Consider the following 22,366-nt stretch of genomic DNA (forward strand, 5'->3'; position numbering starts at 1 on the left):
TTGTATAATGGGTTCTAACTTTAGGCTGGAAATGTTTGTGGACATAACAGGTGGTTGACTGAAGTGGTTTTCTTTTTATTTATTTTGAAGTGATGCAAATTACTAAATATGCAAATTGCATGTATATTATGTATTGCTCTGACATAGCGCCAAGCATATCAGCTGTTCAACACATAATGTGACAAACTGTAATTTTCAAAATACCGCCCACATTTTTAATATCAAGTCTAAACTTTGGGTAATAAAAAAATGACAAAGAAAACACGTTTCAGGAAATGTTTATTTTCTAATTTACAGGTCCCATGTCTACAGTGTAGCTGTCATACATGCGGTGCAGACCAACATTATTATTAATACCATAAAGACCAAAGTGCTTTTTTAAGTCTAACAATGTCCTACAACAGAAATTCAAGTTTTGACTGAAATGCTTGGAAACTTCTATTGACTGTGAGTCTGTCTCTTCTGTTTGGGGATTTGAGGCTGCAACAACTCAACATTGGATTTAGTCAGTGGAGATTGACCAGCCCCCTAAAGTCAGTCTTTTAGCAGTAGATAAGGGTTCCTAATGTTCACAGCTCTACAACACTGGCAGGTCAGCAATCTGGAGTTCTTGAGCTCCCCTGGTGGATGCTAAGCATTGTGACTTGTTGTAACTGACAGGCACAACTTGTGGATCTTCCTGCCAGTGGTGTGTGAAGAGAAGAGAGGGAGAACTTATTAGGAGGTGTTAGGTTAGTCCTCAATGGAGCGGATGTATCTCTCATAGGATGCCTCGTCCATTAGAGTATCAAGCTCTGCAGGGTTGGCAATGGTCATCTTCATCAGCCAACCTATATTGAACAGGTTAAAAATAAGTTAAGCTATGTGTCAAGGACCATATCAGTGTTTTTGAATACTTTAGCCCATTTATCACAAGTCACATATTTTTAACATGACTGACACCATTGGCTTCCTGTTTCCATTACAGTATGAAAATCTACTTAAGACTCTGAGCCTGCTTGAGTTTGGTAAATCCATCACAGTGAACACTATTTTTGCCTTTATTGTTGTCAAAGTTACATTATCAATTCACAGAGCTGTTGTAAGTGGACATTAACTTAAAAGTATTTGCAGCACATTACCATGCATTGATAATGTAATCCTGACAATAGCAAAAAGCAGACAATGTTCACGGACGGATTACCATATCAACCAAGTTTCAAGTCTTCAAGTGGATTTTCATATTTGTAAATGAAAGTTGCTGTATGGGAGGTAAGAAAAACATGTATAAATGTAAAACACTGGTATGCCATGGAAAATGGTTAGCAGTAATTTAAGTACGTATGACAGAATGGGCTAAAACATGCAAAATCATTGGTATGGATCAGGTGTAGAGTAAAGATGGTCCACACTTGAAAGACAAAATATGCTATAAAAAGGTTAATTTTCACAAACAAAATAAAAAATGATTGTACAAGATATTAATTTTCTCCTTTATCCTACAGTGGTTGCCTTCTATGTTCTGATGCATTACTGCCCTCTACTGTCCAAAAAATAATGAAGCTAGTAGCAGTTTCCTTAAACCTCACATACCATCTTTGTAGCAAGATTTGTTGACCAGACCAGGGTTCTCTGCGAGTAGTGCATTGACCTCGACAACTTCTCCAGTCAAAGGGGAAAAGAGCTCACTGGCTGCCTTTACACTTTCCAGAGCTCCAAACTCATCTGTGGCAGTAGATGTTAGAAACAAGTGCATTTACATCAAAGTCAGGTCATTTTAGAAATATGGCAACTACACAGAAGGCACAGGCAAATATTGCTAAGTTATGTTGATTTTAATTAAAGGTGCTACAAGCTAAATTAATTCTACAACCAAATGCATTTTTTATTATGGAGGGAAAGTAGCTGAGCAATTGCTAGTTTCTCAACACAACTGCATCTGAGGGGAAAATTATGTAGCTCTTGCTTTAAAATACAGAATCATTTATCTAGAAAAACATATTGATATCCATGCTTCTGAAAACACTTGTTAAAAAACACACATATATATAAATTCAAAACTGCACACAAAATAGAGAATTTTTGACTTATTCTCTTAAACAGGCAAAATAACCACAACTTCTCTTCCCTTCTTGATGCCTTTGGGTAAAACTAAGCTAAGAGTAGCTATCTTACAGTCATCTATAAATTAATAATTGTGGTGACAAAATCAGATAATCAGTCATTAGTATGTTGATTAAGCAAGCAGAGGTGTCATTGTTTATTTTGCTCGCTACTCAGATAAGTTCAGAACATTACATTGGATTACATCATTGTATTGTAGCCACCAAAACCATGGGGGGAAAAAAGCTTTAATCTTTTACACAATACTATGGTCATCAAACATAGCACGTCTCATACCACACAATTGATGTAATATTAGTATCACCAGCTATAGATAGTCAACAGTTTGAACTTTCTCCACACCAGCAGGGATGTAGGATGTCAGGCTTTATTCCTTTCATATAAGTACTGTACACCATACCCTGCTGAGTCAGCTGTGTTCCCACCTCTGGCAGTCCACAGTAAACTACATCTCCCAGTGCCTCCTGCAAATGGCAGAAAGCAAGGTCAAAGGTAGTAGCAAACACATTTACTTTAATGCGTTACTTAAGTGCTTGGACATGTACGTGTGTGAGAGCCTGTGTGTGTGTGTGTGTGTACGCGTAGACCAGGGAACTTACTTGCGCATAGTTGCTGATACCGACAGTCCCAATTCCGTCGTCTTCTACTCGAATCCATTCGTGTTTGTCTGTGAATTTAAGTGCTGCAAGATAACAAACCAGACTCGTCAGCTCTTGTGTCCTTTTCTCTAGCTAATGTTAGCCTCTAGCTACCGAAAATGTTAGCAAACATTAGCTACAATAAAACACATTCACAGGGGAATACCTGCTGTTAATCGGCTAGAAGAGGCTAGCGTTCTTCCAAAATAAGGTTTAGAGGCCAGCCGCGACGGAAAAAGTGGAGCCGACCGGGTAAGTAAAGGCAAAACTGTGAAAAAATTGGAAGACAGAGAGCGGAATAGCCCACAGGCGGCCATCTTTGTCGCTTACTGATGAGAGCATGGGTCGAATTGTTCTTCATGGATGTTAGAGGCATCAGTAGCGCTTTACTGCCCTCCACTGATCAAGACAAAATTACTGATATAACAAAAATGTACTGTATTTGCTCCTGTTATTTGGTGCGTCATATTTTGAGCCAGTACAGAGCACATTTTTGGATCTGACAGATCTCCTTTTTATAGCTATTGTCTGATATACTGGGATGCTCCACTTTGCCTGAACAGCCACATTCACAAAAAAAGATGAATACCAAAAACGTACAAGTCTAACTTAAATTAAAATATATTTTTAAAATATAATTATTTTTTTTGCTAATAATCAATATGTGTAACTTTGTTGTTTGTTTTGACTTGTGTACTTATTTGGTCAAAACTGTAACCAAAAAGAAGAAATGTATGCCTAAAACTCTTAACATCTCTGGATTATTACCAATGCTTCTTTATTTTGAAATAATACCTTCCTTTTTCGCTTGTTTCGACCATCTTGCCTTTCTGAGCTCATCTTTAATTATAGGCTACTTTGCTATTATGCTTTACCCATCAAAACCACAAATTCTGTTTTATTTTTAAGAGTAGACTTTAAGCTGCTTTTTTATTGCCTTCAACCCTAGAGTGACCCAGGACCCATATTATTAGTGCCACTACATAGTCCAATTTCCATATTCAACATGAACATCATCTCATTGATGGAAATAGTGCAAGCTGTTGTTGTGCTACTCTTCAAAGCAAAGAATCCAGACAAATAATGTTGCCCATTTTAACCTCCTACTGCCAACAATTGCAATGAAAATACTATTGATTCATTATTAAATATTATGTGTGATTACTTTGCTGGATTCTAGGTTGTGCTACATGTAGTACAATCTCTGATTTGCCACTTTCCAGATCTGTAAGTGCATCACTGAAAACCAGCTGCAGCCTAACCGAGACCCTGCTTCTGTTCTAAATACTCTAGACAGCTGACTGTGGCAATCTGTGAGCAAAATCAACATCAGTTTCAGGCTAAATAAACAGAGCTTATCACAGTGATAAGCTCTGTTTTATAGGCATACTGCTTTGCTGTTATTTTTGCATCACGTTCCATTCAGAAAATAAAGACTGCTATTAGTTAGATAATAAATACACAGACTCCAGCAGCACACAAAATAAAGAAAAATAAATGGAACGTGTTAAAGTTATGTTTATTTAAAAGAAGATTCTGGAGAAGAACACAGGGTTATGTTGTTATAAATCTGATTCTTCCGATGAGAATAATAGCTGTCATCTCCTGGAGACCCACTAACCAGAATTTTAGACCCATAATATTATTGTGTGAGATATTGAAATAACCCACTAAATGTGCCCTTTAACATCCAAAATTATCACAGTTTCACATGAGTAACCATTTTGGAATTTGTGTATGGTAATGGCTACATATGCAAGTTGTTTTGCAGATGGCCACTTTAATTCAGATTTACTGATTTAAATGATCGTTCAGCAAATCTATGGCTCCATTGTAAATAAAGACAAAATACTAAAGTGATTAAGTTCCAGGACGCTTATCAGAGTTGTTTCAGGAGCCATTCAGATATCCCAAGAATTACCAGTCAGTATCTTTTATGACAGGTGGCCTACACTTTCTATCAAGTCCTTTTTGTTCATAAAAGCACACAAAGACTGATCAGACAGGGATCAAGGCTTATTCTTATTGACCAACCTAACACAAACTTAAATTATTTATTAAGTAACACTTTTATTCATACAAAACAACAGAATATATAAAGAAAAAGTCACTCTCATGCCTGGGAGTTCTACTATTGCTCAAAATTGCATTAGCTGAGGAAATGGCATGTTTAGAATTTAAAAAAATAATAATAAAGCAAACTCGAGTGTTTCACACAACCATACACTCCTTTTGTCTTGTTCTGGCTTCATAAACGATGCTGTAAAACAAACTAAAATACAGAACGACTAAAAGTGTCCTCCCCTATATCTGGGCTAAAAGCTACAAACATAAATAACAAAAACACATTTGTTTGGCTTTTACATTACACAGCTTCAAGAGTCCATCCAGTGTCCACTTTTCCTTATTTGATTCTGAAGATGAGAACAAAAAACCAACAACGATAACAACATTGATAACAGTAAAGAGAAACGACAGCTTGCTGTGGAGAGAGGAGTGAAAACAGAGGGGATGAAAACTCCTGTGTGTGTGTGTGTGTTTGGTTGTTTCTCCATCAGAGCTCATTGGAAGCTTGCTCGCCCTTGTTGAAAGGCGTGTAACATGTAACATGTCTGTGGTAGGTCCCTCCTGCAAGGGGTGCTGTATGCTGCTGGATGGGTGTGAGGAGCAGAGGTGAGTACTGGCGGTCCGTGGCAGGCAGACAGAGGGGGGTCTTTAGTCTTTAAAGTCTCTCTCCTCACTGCAGGAAGGAATAGCTAGGTTGGGAAAGCCAGGAAGTTCATCTCAGACCACGGTCAGGTCACCACCGTGCACCACAGACAACACGGCCTCTCTTTTGTACACACACTCCTGACGTCTCCATGCCCACAAACACGCGCACTATCAGCCAGACCCAGACACCCCTGCTGGTTTTTAGGTGGTTCGTTCCTCCCCGTCGGTCTCCTGCTTGGTCCTGCGCAGGTTGCTCTTCATCTTCACAAACTCGGGGGTGTTCTCTTGTTCCTCATCAATTTTCTGTTGCTCCAGCTCCAGCTGCAAAGACACAGACATTGGAAAATTTAGATTCAACTAATTATAGAGATGATAATCTGTTGATAGCAACATCTTTAAACTGCATCTTGTTTCAGCTTGTGACAAGTTAATCTTTATTTTCTCATGTGATCAGATGCAGCAACAACATGCATCCATCTAAGTGCTAAAGTGACAGTTTATATTCATTATTTCAATCATTTACCTGCTCTAGTTTCTGTTGTCGTTTCATGAGCTCTATCTCTAGGTCGCTCCTCTTCTTGTGGGCCTCCTGCTCCTCCTTCTGAGCCTTGAGAACTTGCTCCCTCTTTCTCTTCTCCAGAACCTTCTGGAGCTCAGGTTTGTTCTGAGGAGCCAGACCCCTGTGCAGAGGAATCAGTGAAACAGCATGTTACTAAAATAAAGCTTAATGAACAACCTCCGACAACCCATGCTAATGACACTACAGAGGCCCACTCACAGGGGAGATTAGCATCCACATTCATGCATGCATCAACAGATGATGACCACGACCTCATTCTAGTTTGACATGCAGATCTATATTAGATGTTCTGGATTAAACATGTCAGTCTTGTTTCAGGAAGGTTTTGATTTTGAGCCAATCACAGATTGTTCCACATTTATGAATCTGCCTATATGATGTTTGCAAGCATTGGAGCTGAATTTGGAAAAGAGCACTGCAACCATGGGCCCTTTTCCCTTTTCTTTCCGTTTTCTAAAACAATCCCAATATAACAACTCATATCTTAAACTACCTAACATATTCTTCACATGGAAACTGTCTTGGGGTGATAAGTTGCTGGGAAATCAGAAGGACTGTTACACAACTGCCTGGGTTTGTGCTGCAAGATTCAAAACGAGGAAAGGGATATCTTAGTAAAGTGTGAGTGTGTCTTGTAAAGAAGAGCAAAAATACCAAATGTTATGTAATGCTCCAAATTCCTCCAAATTAGGAGGAGGGGGGGCTGAGGATGAGGCTTGGGAGTATGGGTACTTAAGACAGAGGGGAACAGAGATGGGTTGGAGTCAGCAAGGAAAGGCAAAAGCTAATAAACAACAAAGGATTAGGGAGGCACAATGAAGTGCCACACAAGAAAAAAAGGACAGGCTATCCGTTGGGCAAGATCTCCATGCCCTTCAGAAATTCAATTTTAAAAACATATTATACAGACTACTTTACTCTCCTCGTGGTTACTGATTTTCCTTTTGCCACGAAAGCCTGACTGCACAGGCTGCATCGGTTCTTTAAAGAAAACACAGTGTGTCTACCTGTCTGCAGTTTAGCAACAACAATGCCTTATTAAATCCTGAAGATTACATAACCAAGCCCACGATGTCCCAGGAAGGAGTGGGAGTTAATTTACAACAAGGCACTACTTAATGACAGTGAGGGTCTTATGAAAGCACTTAACGGGCTGAAGCAGAGCAGAGGGTAAAAGATGTGATCGGGTCAGGCTGTTTTCAAAGACCTCGAGCAGAAAGGGAGGAGGGTCACTAAAGGAATAAGATGCTTACTCAACTCTCAACCTTCACTGTGGGCAACGTTTACATAATCACTGACCCTCCTATCCACGACCCCTCCAATGAATGCACACCCTCTAGCAGACTAGGAAAAATGTGTGCTCAAAATCCCACACATCAATACCTCCATCTGCTCAAATGCTTCAGTCTTGGTGGCTGAATTTCTGAAATTCCTCTGGATATGTGTGTGTGTCTGGGAAAGGTCACCACAGCGAAGGTAGCAAAGGCAGAGAAAGGCCCTCAGCTAGAGACTGTTTTGTAATCTTGATTACATAACACTTTTTTTTCTGTTCATACAGCCATACAGTACACGATAGAGAGCCCAATCAAAACAAGTTCATTCCCCCAAAAGCCCACTAGATTTTTCCTCATAGACGTCTACTCATATTCTGGGACATTATCCGTCTAGACGACTAGAAACAATACTCTGCAGCATTTGGAACGCAATTTTTTTTCTAATATTTTTTTTTTAAATTAAATTCTTCCATGGCCTCCTTATCCTGCCCACCCTGGCCTCTTTCCCATCATTCATTAATGCCCTGCCTCCATCACTACAAAAGCACCTCACACTTTGACCTGTTTAAGACAGAGCATCGCTGTTGTGATATAACAGCTGTCAACAGCAAGTATGTTTACGCAGCTATTTATAGCACAGGGACAAAGCTGCCGGCACTGTTTGGTGAGAGAAAATACAACATTTAGTGCCAAAAGGGTGAACATAGGCCCCAGTATGCATGTGTATTCACACTGATGCATGGATGGTCACACAGACTGCATGAAATCCTGTGTTGCATTATTTAGTATTAATATTAGCAGCCAGACCAGGTTTATCCTGTACAGTATATCTGTGTGACCTTTACATAACCAATTTTTGACACACTAATGCACTTGAGGTTTTATATAATAGCTACCATGAAAGTTGTATATCCTGTGCTTAACATAATACTGCTGCAGGAGGTTGGAGGGACCAGTGAAGTCAACTAAAGTGACACACTACAGAAGCACCAGCACAGTCTGCATGGATACCATCAGATAACACCCAAGAAAGTAACAGGGTTACTGTATTAACTGACCCTCCATTAGTAGAGGTTTAACTTAATTAGCCCTGTGCTGTTTTTCCCTGTCTAACCTTTTCTGGATAGGGGCAAACTTGATATTGTTGCCATAAACAAACATGGAGATAATGATCCAGAAACTGTTAGACAGCAATAGAGTTTTACCACCTAATAAATGAATAAACAATTATCCATCCAATCATGTGCTGCACATAAAGAAATATCACTAGCTGCTTTATTATTGTCCAAATGACAGGCTTGGAATTTAGCCATCTTTGTTGAACACTGATCTGGTTTTGTTTATGTGCCATAAACCATGATAAAACTTTTGATTTCTAATCATAAAATAATCTCTTCCTTAAAAGTATACCTGGGAATTACCACGTGTGTTTACTAGGAAACACATAAGAAAGACATTGAAGGTGTATTTTTCTGTCTCCTGACCTCTTCTGGTTCATAAGCAGCTCTCGGTGCAGGTCCTGGTGGTTACGGGAGGTCTTGACTGGGTTCATCAGCTTCTTGGGTTTGATGAGCTCATCACAGTCTCCATCCAGATAGTCGGGCTCCGCCATGACACTCCGCCCCGGTGACAGCGATAGATCAGGGTCACACAGATCTGAATCAACAGAAAAAAATGAAAAGGACCTTTGATTAACCATCACTGCGACACGGGTTTGGACGCAGGAGTGCAGTGGTAAGAGAAATCTTTAAATCTGTGTTGCAACAGCAAACATTTTTCAGGGACCTATTATTTCTCTGAAATTACACTCCTTTCAAACCCTGATTTGAGCATCTGGCCTGATCCTCTGGCATAAGCTCAGAGTTTTTGAATGGTCTCTATAGTGACGGAGGGACTCAGCGCTGGAATTACATAATTGTTCCACACTGAGTGAAGAGGAACATTTCATACCCATGTAAGAAGCCATATACAAAATAATGAGGAGGTGAATCAGTACTTTTAATATCTTTCAGGCACATAAATATTTCATAAATGCTAATACATTAACCCAAACATTCAATCCATTGTTTTCCATGATCTCAAAAGTGATTCCCATTCATGACCCACAAATGTGGGCACACTGTCTTCCTTTGGCCATTTTGCTTGATTAGTTAAAAACCAAAGTTCCAAACCAAAACCAGCTCATATATGGAAATCTGTCTCCTGACCAAAGAGTAACCTCTCAGGCCATTATAAAGCTGAGAAATAACTGGGATACAGCAAGTTTGACCAATGACTCATGTTAATCACAGGGTACATACAGTAACACCGCAGAAAATAACTTTTAATGGCAGCTAAGTGCCACTGTTCCCCAGTCTGCTTTGCTAAATGAAAATATCCCCACTTGCATCTGACTTATGGCTCACATGCTCTACTGAAAATAATGAATTTTTAAATGAACACATCAACAGATAACATGTATGATCTAAAAGACTGAAATGAGGAGATAACATTCCCCTTTAAAACATATTTAGCATGTAAGACTAAAACAGCTAAGTACTTCACTTTTATCAACTGTTTAAAAAAAGCACAAAATTCAATCTTGGCTTAACTCACCCTGCAGATGAGGAAAGACGGGGTATCTGAACATTGTTGTCATCTCTGCTATTTTGATTCGGAATGTATTTTCCAGGAAAAGCTATTAAGACTCGCTGTCCTGTTTATCAGTACGTTCCAGAGCCTCACACTGGAGAGGTGCTTTGTTCTGCACAGTTGTCTGGGACTGAGCTGTTTGGAGTTCAAAGTCTGTTTTATAGCTACGCTCACACACACACACACACACACACACACACACACACACACACACACTCTGTCTCTCTCCTTCTCTTTCTCTCTGCTCCCTCCCTCACCTACTCCCGCCCACTTACTTTCAATGTACATCTCTAGGCAAAGAACAGTTTCTAACCAATTTTTCCCTGAAGAAGCAGATTCTTCACTGATTAATGAATATTCTCACTTTATGTAACTTCATGGTATTTTTATTTTGTCGGTAAAATAGTCCCAGGAAGTGTGTTTTAAAATAGCAGTAAATTGGTATAATAGTACACTACAAGAGAGTCTGTTCACTTCAATATTAGATAACAAAGTCACGTGCATTTCTTCTCCCACAGTCTGAGGAATGACTCAGATATATAAACAACCCTGTTCTCAAATGCCTGTGAGTGAGTCTCTCCTGTCTGCGTTTGATAAGGACAGATTCAAAAAGACTGAAAACACTGACTGACATTTTGGAACATGAGTGGTCCAATCCCATTCGTCAGTTGTACCAAAGTGCATTGTGCTGCACGTGCCAGACACAAAGGTGGGGGAGTGTGTCCTCAGAATCAAAACATACACGCAGAGGGTTGGTGTAATGAGTTAAAGACACCACTAGAGGTCAATGTTCTTGCATTCCCAAAACTAAACCATGTCAGTTACATAACAAAGAAGCCTAAGATAAACATGGTTTGTGGCTGCACATGGCAGAACAAAGAGAGAGAAATGCCACATAATAAATACGCTTGTTAACATAATAAGTACGCGTTTTTTAGTTGGTTGTGACCTATAGTCATCGTGGTGGGTAATCCCTTCTAATCACAGATTAGTAACCTTTTAAAAATTGTGTTTAGCCAACTAACTAATGTCGTCAACACAAATCTTAAAATCTATGTATACAATAAATTCAGAAAATCATCATCTTAAGTAACACATGTTTAGGGTCAAGTTTGGAAAAGAAAATATTCATGAATCTGTTCCAAAAATAAGAGATTTTACTTGTTTAGTTAACAAGTATTTTCATCTACATACTACATCACTGGCTATAATGTTGTTGGGAACACGCAAGTCACAGTGCATTTTGTGACACAGCCAGAACACGGTGACAGTGTTTGTGCATGTGAGGTGGACGAGGTGGGCAGAACAGCTTTTGGCTGCAATCAGGGGATGTGTGTGAGCACACACGTGCTGTGTACATCAAAGGCGGTTTCTGTTAATGCCGGTAGTAGGGGGTAGAGGAACTTACAGACTGGCAGTGTTGTCAAAGTGTCCGTTAGCTTAACACATCTGCTCCTACTTCCTCTGTGCCTCAGGGGTATAAGGGAAGTGACATAGGGAGTTCAAAAGGAACCTGCAGCCTCAAATTGGGGCCCTGCTTAAATTCTGCCTTATCACTGGTAGTTTTATACTTAATGTCCCTTCTGGTTTCACTTAAAAAGATATATAGATAACGTGTTTCACTATCAGTTAAAGTCTAACACGTAAAGAGTACTGAAGATAACCAAGTTAACGTGTTTTCAATATAGGTCAGATAAAGATCTGCATTTAATGCATAGTTGTGCCTCAAGAGCTAGCCTTTTATAGCTGTCTTACTATGTGTGAGTTTCAGACCAGCCACATCAACACATACAGTAGATTGTATGTGTTAATATCTGCAACACAACTGTATAACAACACGTGTACTATGAAGGCAACCCTCCGAGCATGTCAGTGTGTGGATACACAGTTTTTGGGACAACACTTCCTGCTGTTCCAGGAATCCCATTAAAACAGTTTGTTTATTGGTTTCGGAAACACACCCTTACAGCACAGACAACAGGCAAATACACACACACCACACACACACACACACACACACACGCACACACAGATAATGAGCCTCCAAAAGATGTCCAAGAGAAGGGGCACAGCACTTAGAGGATTCAAAATGTCCAAGAATTCAGGGATAAAATGAGAAGAAAGTTGGTGAAAACAATGGAAAAGAAAGGAGAAAAACTGGGTCAGAGGAGAGTGTAGGATAGGAGGATAGGGAGTTGGCTGAAGACAGCTTTCCTCTGTTTACTTCATTCTCTCCCTGTCATCCACATGACCTGTGTATGACTGTGATCTCATATACTGTGAAATGTCACATTTTTGAATCAGCTGCAGGAAATATCCCATCAATTATGTAAGAAAAATAGCAAAAGAAAATTTAAAAAAAAGTTAAATCCATGTAGAGGCTGAAACTATACACATACGCTTCCGATAAAATATCACTCATACCATGCTCTCACACACAGACTTTTCTTTTCATTGTATACATGTGAAAAGAAAAAAGAAAAAATGGCAGCATTTATTTTTAGTAAAAAAAAAGAAGAAGTAATTGGATAAATGTGTTTGATAAGTGTGTTTGCACTAGTGACTGTGAAAGTGTACCCCACAGCGACAGGTTGCATTAGAGCTGATAGAATGACTTATCTCAAAAGGATAGAGTCTACACTGTGCCAAGTGATTGCATCACCGCGGCCAGCTCTGCTAAATGAGCTATCACGCACAAAGTCTTGCATTCATAATACAGACTCATTTCTCAATTTCACCCTCAACTGTCATCCTGTCTAAAGTTGCCATGGAGACCTGCCATCACCCACACTTTATTTAGTGACACGACACTCAGGAGCAGGAAATAGCTGCTGCCTTATAATGACTCCTGAAGGCTTCAAATGTGCATAACTGAAGAGACAACAATAAAAAACTCATCAAAAACAACAATAGTTTTTACAACAACAATGGCTAAAATGTTAAAGGTGTCCCTCATAGTGATAAACGCACAGAGAATTATCACCCAACTTTGCAGTTCACCTCAGCTTGACAGAGTTTTATAGTTTCTTTCAGCTAATTGTTTTTGTTTTCGAGCCCGCAACTTTACTGTTTTGGTTCCCTCTCACTGCTCTCATAGCAGTGTTTTTGCAGCAGGCAGCTATTTTCAACTATAAGCTCCGGCAACCCCACTATGCTACCTGCCCAGCACTGGCAGACAGACAAGGTTAGCGACGAGTTGCTAAACATACTGGATCATTTAGCAACTGAAGAGTCAGATATTTTTCTCAGACGTTTTGGATACCAAAAACAGAGCGGAAAGAGAATGAATATTAGACTTAAATTCGCCAGATAGCCAGAAACCCAACTCCAAATGAACGCTAATATTGCTCTGTGTCTGCTTGATGTGTAAATAGGCAACAGTACGCTAACATATCAACTTAAAAGGTGATGTGTTATTGTTGGGTTCACAGCTTGTTTCTGGTGACAAAAAACCAAACAAATAAATATGTATATGTCCATTTATAAAAAAAAAATGTACGCCTGAAAAACATTCTTCCTCGTCTAACCCAACAGAGAAGAGCACAGATGGGCAGAAAGACTAATGATGAGGGATGCGGAGGAGAACCTAAATTGGCCATTATCAGTGCTTCTCTTTCGTTTCACTGCTAGGAAGCAGACAAACAACACTGTGAATACTACAGGAAAGACAAACAATTACAAAAAGTGGATTGTTACTGACATGGAAGACAAGGAAGAAAGAGGTTGATAACTTTATGTTGGGATCAGTGCCAAGATGGACAGACTAGGTGAAAAACATAAAAATTACATGGTTTAGCTCTCATGGGTCAACAGTGGCCTTCTTCCTGCTGCAGCCTCGAAAGACAGAGAAATTGAAGGCAAGGAGAGCAGCTGGTGGCCTGCTTCACCATCTGACCCCCCTGTCCTCGTCCAGGCACAAACAGAGCGGACCATCCAGACCTCTGCACAGGGCGGGGTTGGGCCATCAACCATCATTGGCTGTAAATGGCTGACCGCACCCACTCCATCATAAGCGAGCCAGGATTTGTTTTCCACAGTATCCTGCACAAAGGTACGCAGGGGTCAGGTTTACTAAAAAAGGATTGATCAGCATTTTAGCATCCGGTTTGATAATTGCTGATCACGGACACATCTAACATGAAAAAGGGATTCGACTTATGAAAGAGCAGAGTCAATTCATTTTTTTATTCATTAGTACTTCCTATACCACTGATGCCATTGGCCATTCCTTAAAGAGCAATTCCATAAGAATGAATACTAAACTGTGATTTTGGCCTTTGTATATTTTCTTGATAATAGCTGCAGTTTTGGAGAGCTAACACACCAAAAGAAGCTCAACCAAAGGTATGAACTGCACATATTCTGATTATAGATGCATACACAAGACAAAGAAGAAAAATGTGTAACATTTTCTTGAAACTGAATTTACCACCTGCTCTCTTGTTCAGATACAGTATCTCCCTCTTGTCCCATATAGTTCCTCCTTCCTCCATTTATCTATTTTTTGGGCCAGATTCTGTCTATTCCACTCACAGATGGGAGGTCCACCCCTCAGGGGAAATTGCATCATCAATACCCCTAAAGCAACCCCCACACCCTGTTCTTTCTCTCTCTCTCTCTCTCACACACACACGCACACCCTTTCCCCCCCTTGCTGTGTGTTACAAGCCGGACAGATCCGGGTGTGCATCTCCTAGACTTTGTTAATGAAGCGGCCATTCAGCCATAAATAGGGGAGTCCCTAATTAAAACACACATATAGATGAGCTTTTAACTGGCAGCTGTGGGGGGGTGGGGGAGAGAGAGCAGGGGTGTGTGTGTGTGAGAGAGAGGAAGTGACAGAGAAAGTGAAGGAGAAGCAGAGAGTTGGGGGCCTAGTAGTGACAATGAGCTCATTTACAAGCCTCCCCCGTGACGACATATAAATCATGCAGGGCAGCGCAGTGGGGTACGTATGCACATATTTCTAGAGCACAGAATCAAACAATAGAAACACACGTTTTCCTGTCATTCGCACCTACAAACACATTCAAAGTCAGTATCAACTAACAGCCTACTAACCCACAATATGTTTTCGGTTAAGTACTGTATGTGTAAGCAAAATAACGTGAGTACAAATGACACTCAAGCTCCCCTCAGGAAAAACTGACATGCCAGTGCATGCCAAAGAAAGAAGCAGCCAATAAGATAAGACAAAACATGAACACCATGAACTAGTCAGGAGCACAAACAAACACGTCCGTACTCTATGCAAACACAAAGTTCCACTCTTACTGCTACTGCTATCAATAGTTTGAGTAAATAGCTCAACTTTACAGTTACTACCAGACTACAGAAGATGATAGCGTGAGTGGTGAATGAAGATGTGATGTGATCTTTATTCAAGTATAGACCTTCACGCTAACATTCACAGCATTTGGCCAAAGAGGACTGAATTATGAGATGATCTGAGGGAGAAACAAAGAAAGACAGAGAGTAAGAGGAAAATGGTTTCTCAAAAGTATGCTGGGGAGTTTGGGGGTTGAGATCTGTTTTGTATTTCCTGCCTTGGAATAGGGGTCTGGAGCGGAGGGAAGATGAGAAGAGGAGCAGGGGAATTCTGGGGCCTCATCTGAAAGCACCCACCCTGCTCCCACAATATGATGATGTCACTAGGGAGATGTGGGGGGTATGGGAATTTACAATCAGGGTTTTAGGGTTCATAAAGCACAGATGCACACCCATGCACAAACACCAACACAATGAAAGGATAATGTAACTCATAGTGCATCATGTGAGGGAGGTATGCGTTTTAGCCATGCAGTACTGTATGTGTGCGTGTCTGTTTAAAACTCTGGTGTCATTAAGGGAGTACTAGGTAGCTCTATAGATTGTCATGATGAAAAGTAAACACTCAAACTCATTACTACGCCAGGAATAATAGTACAAACAAAAACATCTGAATTATTGTGTCTCCCGCCCTCTGACTTAGTTCTCATCTCTCTGGCTAACCAATGCTTACTGTAAAAACATCTTTTTTCTTTGTCTTCAATTGAAGTTTGGGTCAACCTTTTTCTAGTAGACCTGGACCGATAAATCGTCTGGGCAGATATATCGGTCATTATTAGCTTATTGCAGATAAACTGGTGTTGCCGTATATACACCATAAATATCTGCATAACTATCTTTGCGATCATTTAGAAACAGTGTCGGCATTTCATAGTTTGTCCACCAGTGAGTTCTGATAAGTTAATTTTTTAACTAGAAAATCCCCCCGAGGACAAGTCTTTGTCACAATTCTTTAAAAACAAATTTAAGCAAACCTTATCAAAAATGTTTGTTAATGTTACGTGTCTATGTAAAAACACGGCGCGGTTGATATTGTATCGCCCTGGCTATATTTTCTATCACCATCAGCTTCTCTATCTCATCTTCTCATGGTGACTGTATGCATTTAGGGGCCTTAAGCTCTTCAGGAATCAGAACATTAAATAGCAGCTGAAGTTGAGGAAGTTAGAAGTGGATGTTTAAACTGTCCCATCACACAAAGGCCTTTGTTGTACACCAGTTATTATAATTTTGGATAACAAGCTGAAAGAGAGGAACCCTTACAACTCTACTTCTCGTGTCTATGTTCTGCACAAGTAACTTCTTGTTCTCCATTTAAAAAGGTGAAGAAACAAACCAGTACATTCATCACATTGGCAATGATTCTATGTACAATGTTAATGTGATTCTGTGGTCTGATTGGAATCACAGTGTTGTGATCCTGGCTTGAAGATGGTCGTTTCTTGTGCCTGTAGTTCTTCAAATCTGTGTCTGTGTTACTTTCCATCCTTTTTCGTGTCTTCTTCGCATCTCTTGGATAACCACAGTGGCTGCATTTGCATCGTGTCTGATTATAAAGCAGATTTGACGGCTTCCAAATATGGCTTTTAGGAGTTGATTGCAATATGAGCAAGTATCCAGATATGTCAGTTGACGTGCCCCAATGTGTTCGGATGAATCAGCTGTCTTTAAAATGACAATAACGGACACTTTTTATTGCTAAGATGATGTCACTCAGATAAGCACTAACTGATCATCCCTTTGAATTTAAACATTCCTGTACTGACAGTTTGTGTTCAGCACTGACTGATGTTATTCATTGTGGCACAGTCCTGTTGCCACACGTTGTGAGCCCCAGGCTGAGGCAGATTACAGAATGAATGGGATGGATTGAAAAGGCACAGACACCACTTTGAGTCACACTGTAGGAATGTGATGAACCTGCAAAGTGATTATTGCTTCTGGCACACAACAGCATATACATGTAGGGGCACATGCGCACATAGCCAGAGACCTAGTATATTCATACACTGACATCTTTGAGTGACAGAAACAGTTGGATGCATCCTATGTGCACTTTTCTTTAAAAAGGTTCAAATCAAAAGTGCTTACTCACACCAAAATTCTGAACATATGTCCTAAATAATTGGTGAGAGAGTACAGTTTAGGGTCACACCTGTCAGTCAAATACAAAAGGCTGGTCTATACTCTCTCACAGCTGACACCGACACATGGTCCTGTATGTATATGTATAGACCTGACGAGAACAGGTGGTCTGAGACAGATGAACAACACATGGACAGAATCCAGACTGTTTTGCTACACAGACACACCCTAAGAGGACAGATTATAGACAGAGCACATGCATGTTTCATGTGGCTCCTCCTCACTGAGATGTAAACATGTGCTTGTATACTGCACATCGCACTTTTAAATGCAGTTCCAATATCTGTCTCTTTAGTGGTGTAAAAGCCATTTTGTTAAAAAGCCACAGCCGTTCTGTCTGGCTCAGCCGTGTGAAGTGCCGTTCAGTCATAAAGGAAGAGTCTTTGTTATGGCTCTGCTGTCTGTTCCACTTCCAGATTCAAAGCTTTGTGCTTTACTGCTGTTTTTTCCTTATAGAGCAGAGTCACGCCCCTCCTCGCCATCTACTGGCTGAGCCCAGCTGGGAGCTCAATTCTCATTGGCTGGGGGGCACACCGAGGAGGATTTGGGAGGTTCTCCTTTGTTTACATGCTAGTAGAGAAAACCCCAATAACAACTGTTACCTTGGGCAACCAGACAATCTACAGTTAGCCAGACAGACAGACAGACATACACACAGGGGTGCAAGCTGATTGTGCATGCACATACACATGTATAATGAGGTAACCAATTGTCCAAAAACAGGCCAAATGAAGAGTCTTTGTTCTCTCTGATTATTTGCTTTATGCTTGACATGACACAAAATACACGGTATGTACATGCATATTTTTAGTTGGGACAGTAGGCAATCATGTGGTTTCATTGTCTGATGAAACTTTCCAAGGCCTGTATGGGTATACATTCTGAAAGCCCTGTTGGCTTCAGGCTGTAACAGAAAGAAGTGGCTCTGTTCTTTCGTGGGTGTATGTTCCTGTTTGTGTTTCTAATAAGACAGGATCATATATCTTGATACTGACTTACAAAGAGCTTAATCCAATTCATGCAGCTCTGACTCCCAATCTCTCTATACTTCAACCTAACAAGCTGCAGGGAGGAAGGCATTTAGAGTCTGTGTGCGTGTGTTTGTGTCATCCTTTCGCCAAGACTACGCAAAGTGGTTAGCACAGTAATGGTGCTTTATTGTGATTGAAGCTCCAGCACAGCAGCAGGAAAATCAATGGGATTCTTTGAGAAGCTGAGTCTCTGTGGGCGTGTATGTGTGCGTGTGTCTCTGTTTTAGTCGCATATCTTATCTCTTTGATCAGTAAATCAACGTCAAGTCCTGAGCCTGAACAAAAAACAAAGTAAGTCAAGCCTCTGCATGTCTGACTTTTTATCAATTGACCCCCACCACACAAACACACTCCCCCACCATCCATCCCACACCAGCTCTCTATCAGGAAACCCAATACCTGAATAATCTAAAACCATGGCAACAAAACTACAGTGCAGTGTAAACAGACCCACTGTTCTGTTGTGGGATTCTGTGATTGCATCACTTGTGATTGCACAAGTAGTAGGTGACAGTCCACACAAGAGGCTATGGCATTTGCTGTGTCAAATGGCACCTCTGCTCTTTTTCCCTAAACATTATTGTTTGATTTCATAAAAGTGTACTTATTCCTTATGATGTTAGAAGAGGTACAGAAAAAATTGTGATATTTTACATAATGACACTAAGGTACGATGAGTATTTTGTAAGCTAAAATTGAGTTTGAGGAAAGTAACTAAAATGAGTAAAACCTAAGACTTTGTTGCACAACCTTCCAACCTATGGCTTTACCAGGTTTTACCCCAGGAAATTGAGGTGGTACATCACCCAGATTCTACATCTGGTCTCGTGAGCAGTTTAGTTAGCAGATGATGGCCTAAACAATAGCCACACTTGTTACATATATGACACTTGCTGTGTGAAATAGCACCTAAAACTCGTTTTCTCTGGCGGTTTATATTTGATTTCATAAAGGTGTATTAATTATGATGTTAGTAAAAGTGGTCTTTGTTTCAGGCGGGGTGGCCCACCTCCACTATAAAATGCTGAGAGAAACCCTGGGTCTCGTTTACATGTTTTTTGATTAGATATTTCCTGATTGGAGTCATAATTTTTCCAATTTTACTCAGTTTTAATTTAGCAAAGCCCTGGCTTGACTTGTATGGCTGTTTAGGACAACACTGAACACTGTTATATTTGAGAAGTTTTGCTAAATGCAGAAACTGTGGTTCAGAAGAAAACATTATATTCCTTAAGGTAATGTATTGAAAAAAATATTGTTTTGGCATCAGTATCGAAACACAAGTATTGCACTGACAAATTTGTAAAATTTAAAACTTTAAAAATATCCAGCCCTAGACTCACAATTTTAAATCATGGAAAAGGGCACAGAACATTGCACATATCCAAGCCCTCTGAAACCTCACTCTTTGTTTACATGGCTCATTTCAGGGGAAAAGACATAAAAACATTTGCTACAAGGTAGTCTTTCAACACCAGTGAACAAAATGTCTGAAGAACTAATAACAGAGCCTGATCATGAAACATACACACACAGCAACACTGTGTCTCGTGCAGTGTGGTCTTAAGGATCAGTGCGTTCTGCTGACTAATGAAGATTCTGTGCCCACAGACAGACCAGCAGGACTGTGGGAGATAATACTGTCAACACATGTGGTTGCCAGTTACCCCTCCTGGAAACACACCCATTCCTGACCCAAATACCTTGATTTTCTTGAGGTCAGGTTGAGTCCTTGACATGGACTCAGATTCTATAATGATACATCTAAAAATGCACCAGAACCACTAATGGACACATGCCATTATAGAATGGAAACTCATTTCATTCACATATTTAAATTCCTTTGAGTGCAGTAATAACGGAACAGAGAGCATTTCACTTGTAACACCCACCACACACACACACACTGTGACAGCATCAGCCCTTACGGGAAACAGAAGACAGCAAGAGAGACTGAGTAAGAGAAACAGGAGAGAGAAGAGGGAAGGAGGGGGTTCAAAGATCAGAAAACAGATGTAAATCGTTTAGCAAACTCCCCTCCAAATGACTAACACATGTGCGAGAAACTTTCCCCTCCCTGCACACACACACACGCACCCACACTCTTGAAAGCTCTGCACCTAGACGGTATAACATACTCATTCATGCCACCTGCTTTTGTCACTTCTCCACTCACTAGAACACATCTGATGATCCAGAGATAAACTACTTGACATATTAAAACTGCTCAGTGGTATATGCTAGGCTGCTATTCCGCCTCCACCCAGCAAACACATTCACACATTCAACCCTCTGGTTAGCGCTGGGTTGGACCCTGTTTGTTTAACGTCTTGTTAAAGTTTGACAGCAACTCTCTGAGGCGTGTTAACAAAGTATAAGACACTGTAAAAAAACATAAAAACACCACAAGGTTGAGACTTGCAGACCTGTTGCCACATAAAAAAAAGAACACACACAAACACACACACCTCTTCACATGACAGTTAGTCTATGTGCCTGATGACAGCACAGGCCAGTGTGTCAGCTCTGACTGAAGCCATGTGCTTTGACACAGAGGGCAGTAGTCATTGCTGTGCTATTACACACACAGTCTTACTCACACATGACAAATTCAGATATAGCTCATCCATAAAATATGGTCTCTTCTAAAGCTGTTTGTCTCACAAATGGGCCTCATTGCAAAAGTAAAGATTACATTATTATTTGTAGGCTATGGTGACAAATAAGAAAAACAGAGCAATTCTTGTGTTGTGAAGCCCTCTGAGACAAATATGTGATTTGGGGATAAATGAATAATCTTGACTTGGCTTAAAAACAAGACTGATTCTGTATTTTAGAAGAATTGTGTACAGACATTGCCAACTGTAATATCATACGTGAGCATCACATGTCCCCATAATATCTGCTCTGAATATCACAGACACACTAGGATAATAAACGCTTATTTTTTTTCTTCTACTATTCTTCTCCCAGAGTACAAAGTATCAACTGCCATGAATACTATCAGCTCCAAAGTAAATGTAACTGTAGTCTGTACATGCTGTACAAACAACCTCAACGTGTTTGTTCTTCACTGTCCCGTCTGCTACAGTCATGCGCTGCAACAAAAGAAGACAATGAAACAAGAGTTTGTATTTTGCAATCTCATTCTCTCATCCGCGGTCTTTTCTTTTCCTCGTTATTTTCCAGTTTTTAAACCCAAAGCTGCTGCTTTTGGGACGGGAGCAGACAGTCTGTTAAAACGTGCTGCTTTTGTTAGTGCGCTAGTGAAACAACCTCACAAAAAACGCACGAGCTCCAAACCCGCACACACACGTACCTCAAAGTCGATCCCGACGCGACTTCTCCAAGTCAAGTTGTTTAATATTTGTAAAGACAAAGTGGTTCAGGGCACATCAGTGCGTCCTCGGATCACTTCTTGGGCTTGAGGTGTGTCCGCACGACTCTGCGTTTTTAAACTGTTCAATAGCTCTCGCACACACACATACACACGCGCACACACACGTACACTCAGTCAGGACCCATAGAAAATGTAAATTTAAGCAGTGTGGGAGGGGTGGAGTGACGTCACGCAATGGCCCCTCCTCCTTCATCTGCTCACTGAGGTCGATGAGTGGGGAGTCCTCGAGCTCAGGGCGGGGCGAGGATGGAGCGCGCGCGCACCCACAAACACGCGCGCACACAAATTAACACTAGATTAGAACATTTTGTCATGAGTATCCATATCACTTACTGAAAAGTGTTAAAGCCTGTGATAAGTGATGTTATAGATATATGTAGATATCTGTTGTTTTCAAAATATATTAGGGCCAATTGCACTATATTTTTTCATTATTTCCAGTGATATTGCAGTGTAATATCTTTCTAACCCTGATGAAGGCTACAAGCCGAAACGCGTTGGTCTGACAATAAAGTTGTTCTTTA

The 22,366-nt window shown here is 40.4% G+C and overlaps 2 protein-coding genes across 3 annotated transcripts; both read right to left on the reverse strand.

Moving 5' to 3' along the window:
* Nucleotides 1-262: 262 nt before the first annotated feature.
* On the reverse strand, nt 263-3,104 carry LOC122875522 (glycine cleavage system H protein, mitochondrial-like). Its single transcript, XM_044194763.1, has 5 exons — nt 2,908-3,104; nt 2,703-2,785; nt 2,504-2,567; nt 1,573-1,704; nt 263-830 (listed from the first exon to the last, which is right to left on the reverse strand). The coding sequence occupies exons 1-5, from the start codon at nt 3,056-3,058 to the stop codon at nt 733-735; spliced, it is 528 nt and encodes a 175-aa protein (XP_044050698.1). The 5' UTR covers nt 3,059-3,104; the 3' UTR covers nt 263-732.
* A 1,137-nt stretch (nt 3,105-4,241) lies between these two features.
* fam107b (family with sequence similarity 107 member B) lies at nt 4,242-21,964 on the reverse strand. Of its 2 annotated transcripts, none has more exons than XM_044194766.1 (4): nt 21,762-21,964; nt 8,792-8,963; nt 5,977-6,133; nt 4,242-5,774 (listed from the first exon to the last, which is right to left on the reverse strand). In XM_044194766.1, the coding sequence occupies exons 2-4, from the start codon at nt 8,917-8,919 to the stop codon at nt 5,655-5,657; spliced, it is 405 nt and encodes a 134-aa protein (XP_044050701.1). In that variant the 5' UTR covers nt 8,920-8,963; nt 21,762-21,964; the 3' UTR covers nt 4,242-5,654. The 2 variants fall into 2 exon arrangements, with proteins under 2 accessions (XP_044050701.1, XP_044050700.1); XM_044194765.1 differs by lacking the exon at nt 21,762-21,964 and adding an exon at nt 9,903-10,470.
* Between the last annotated feature and the right edge of the window lie 402 nt (nt 21,965-22,366).

The sequence above is a fragment of the Siniperca chuatsi genome, linkage group LG4 (assembly GCF_020085105.1).
Source record: "Siniperca chuatsi isolate FFG_IHB_CAS linkage group LG4, ASM2008510v1, whole genome shotgun sequence".
In the NCBI taxonomy this organism is placed as follows: Eukaryota; Metazoa; Chordata; class Actinopteri; order Centrarchiformes; family Sinipercidae; genus Siniperca; species Siniperca chuatsi.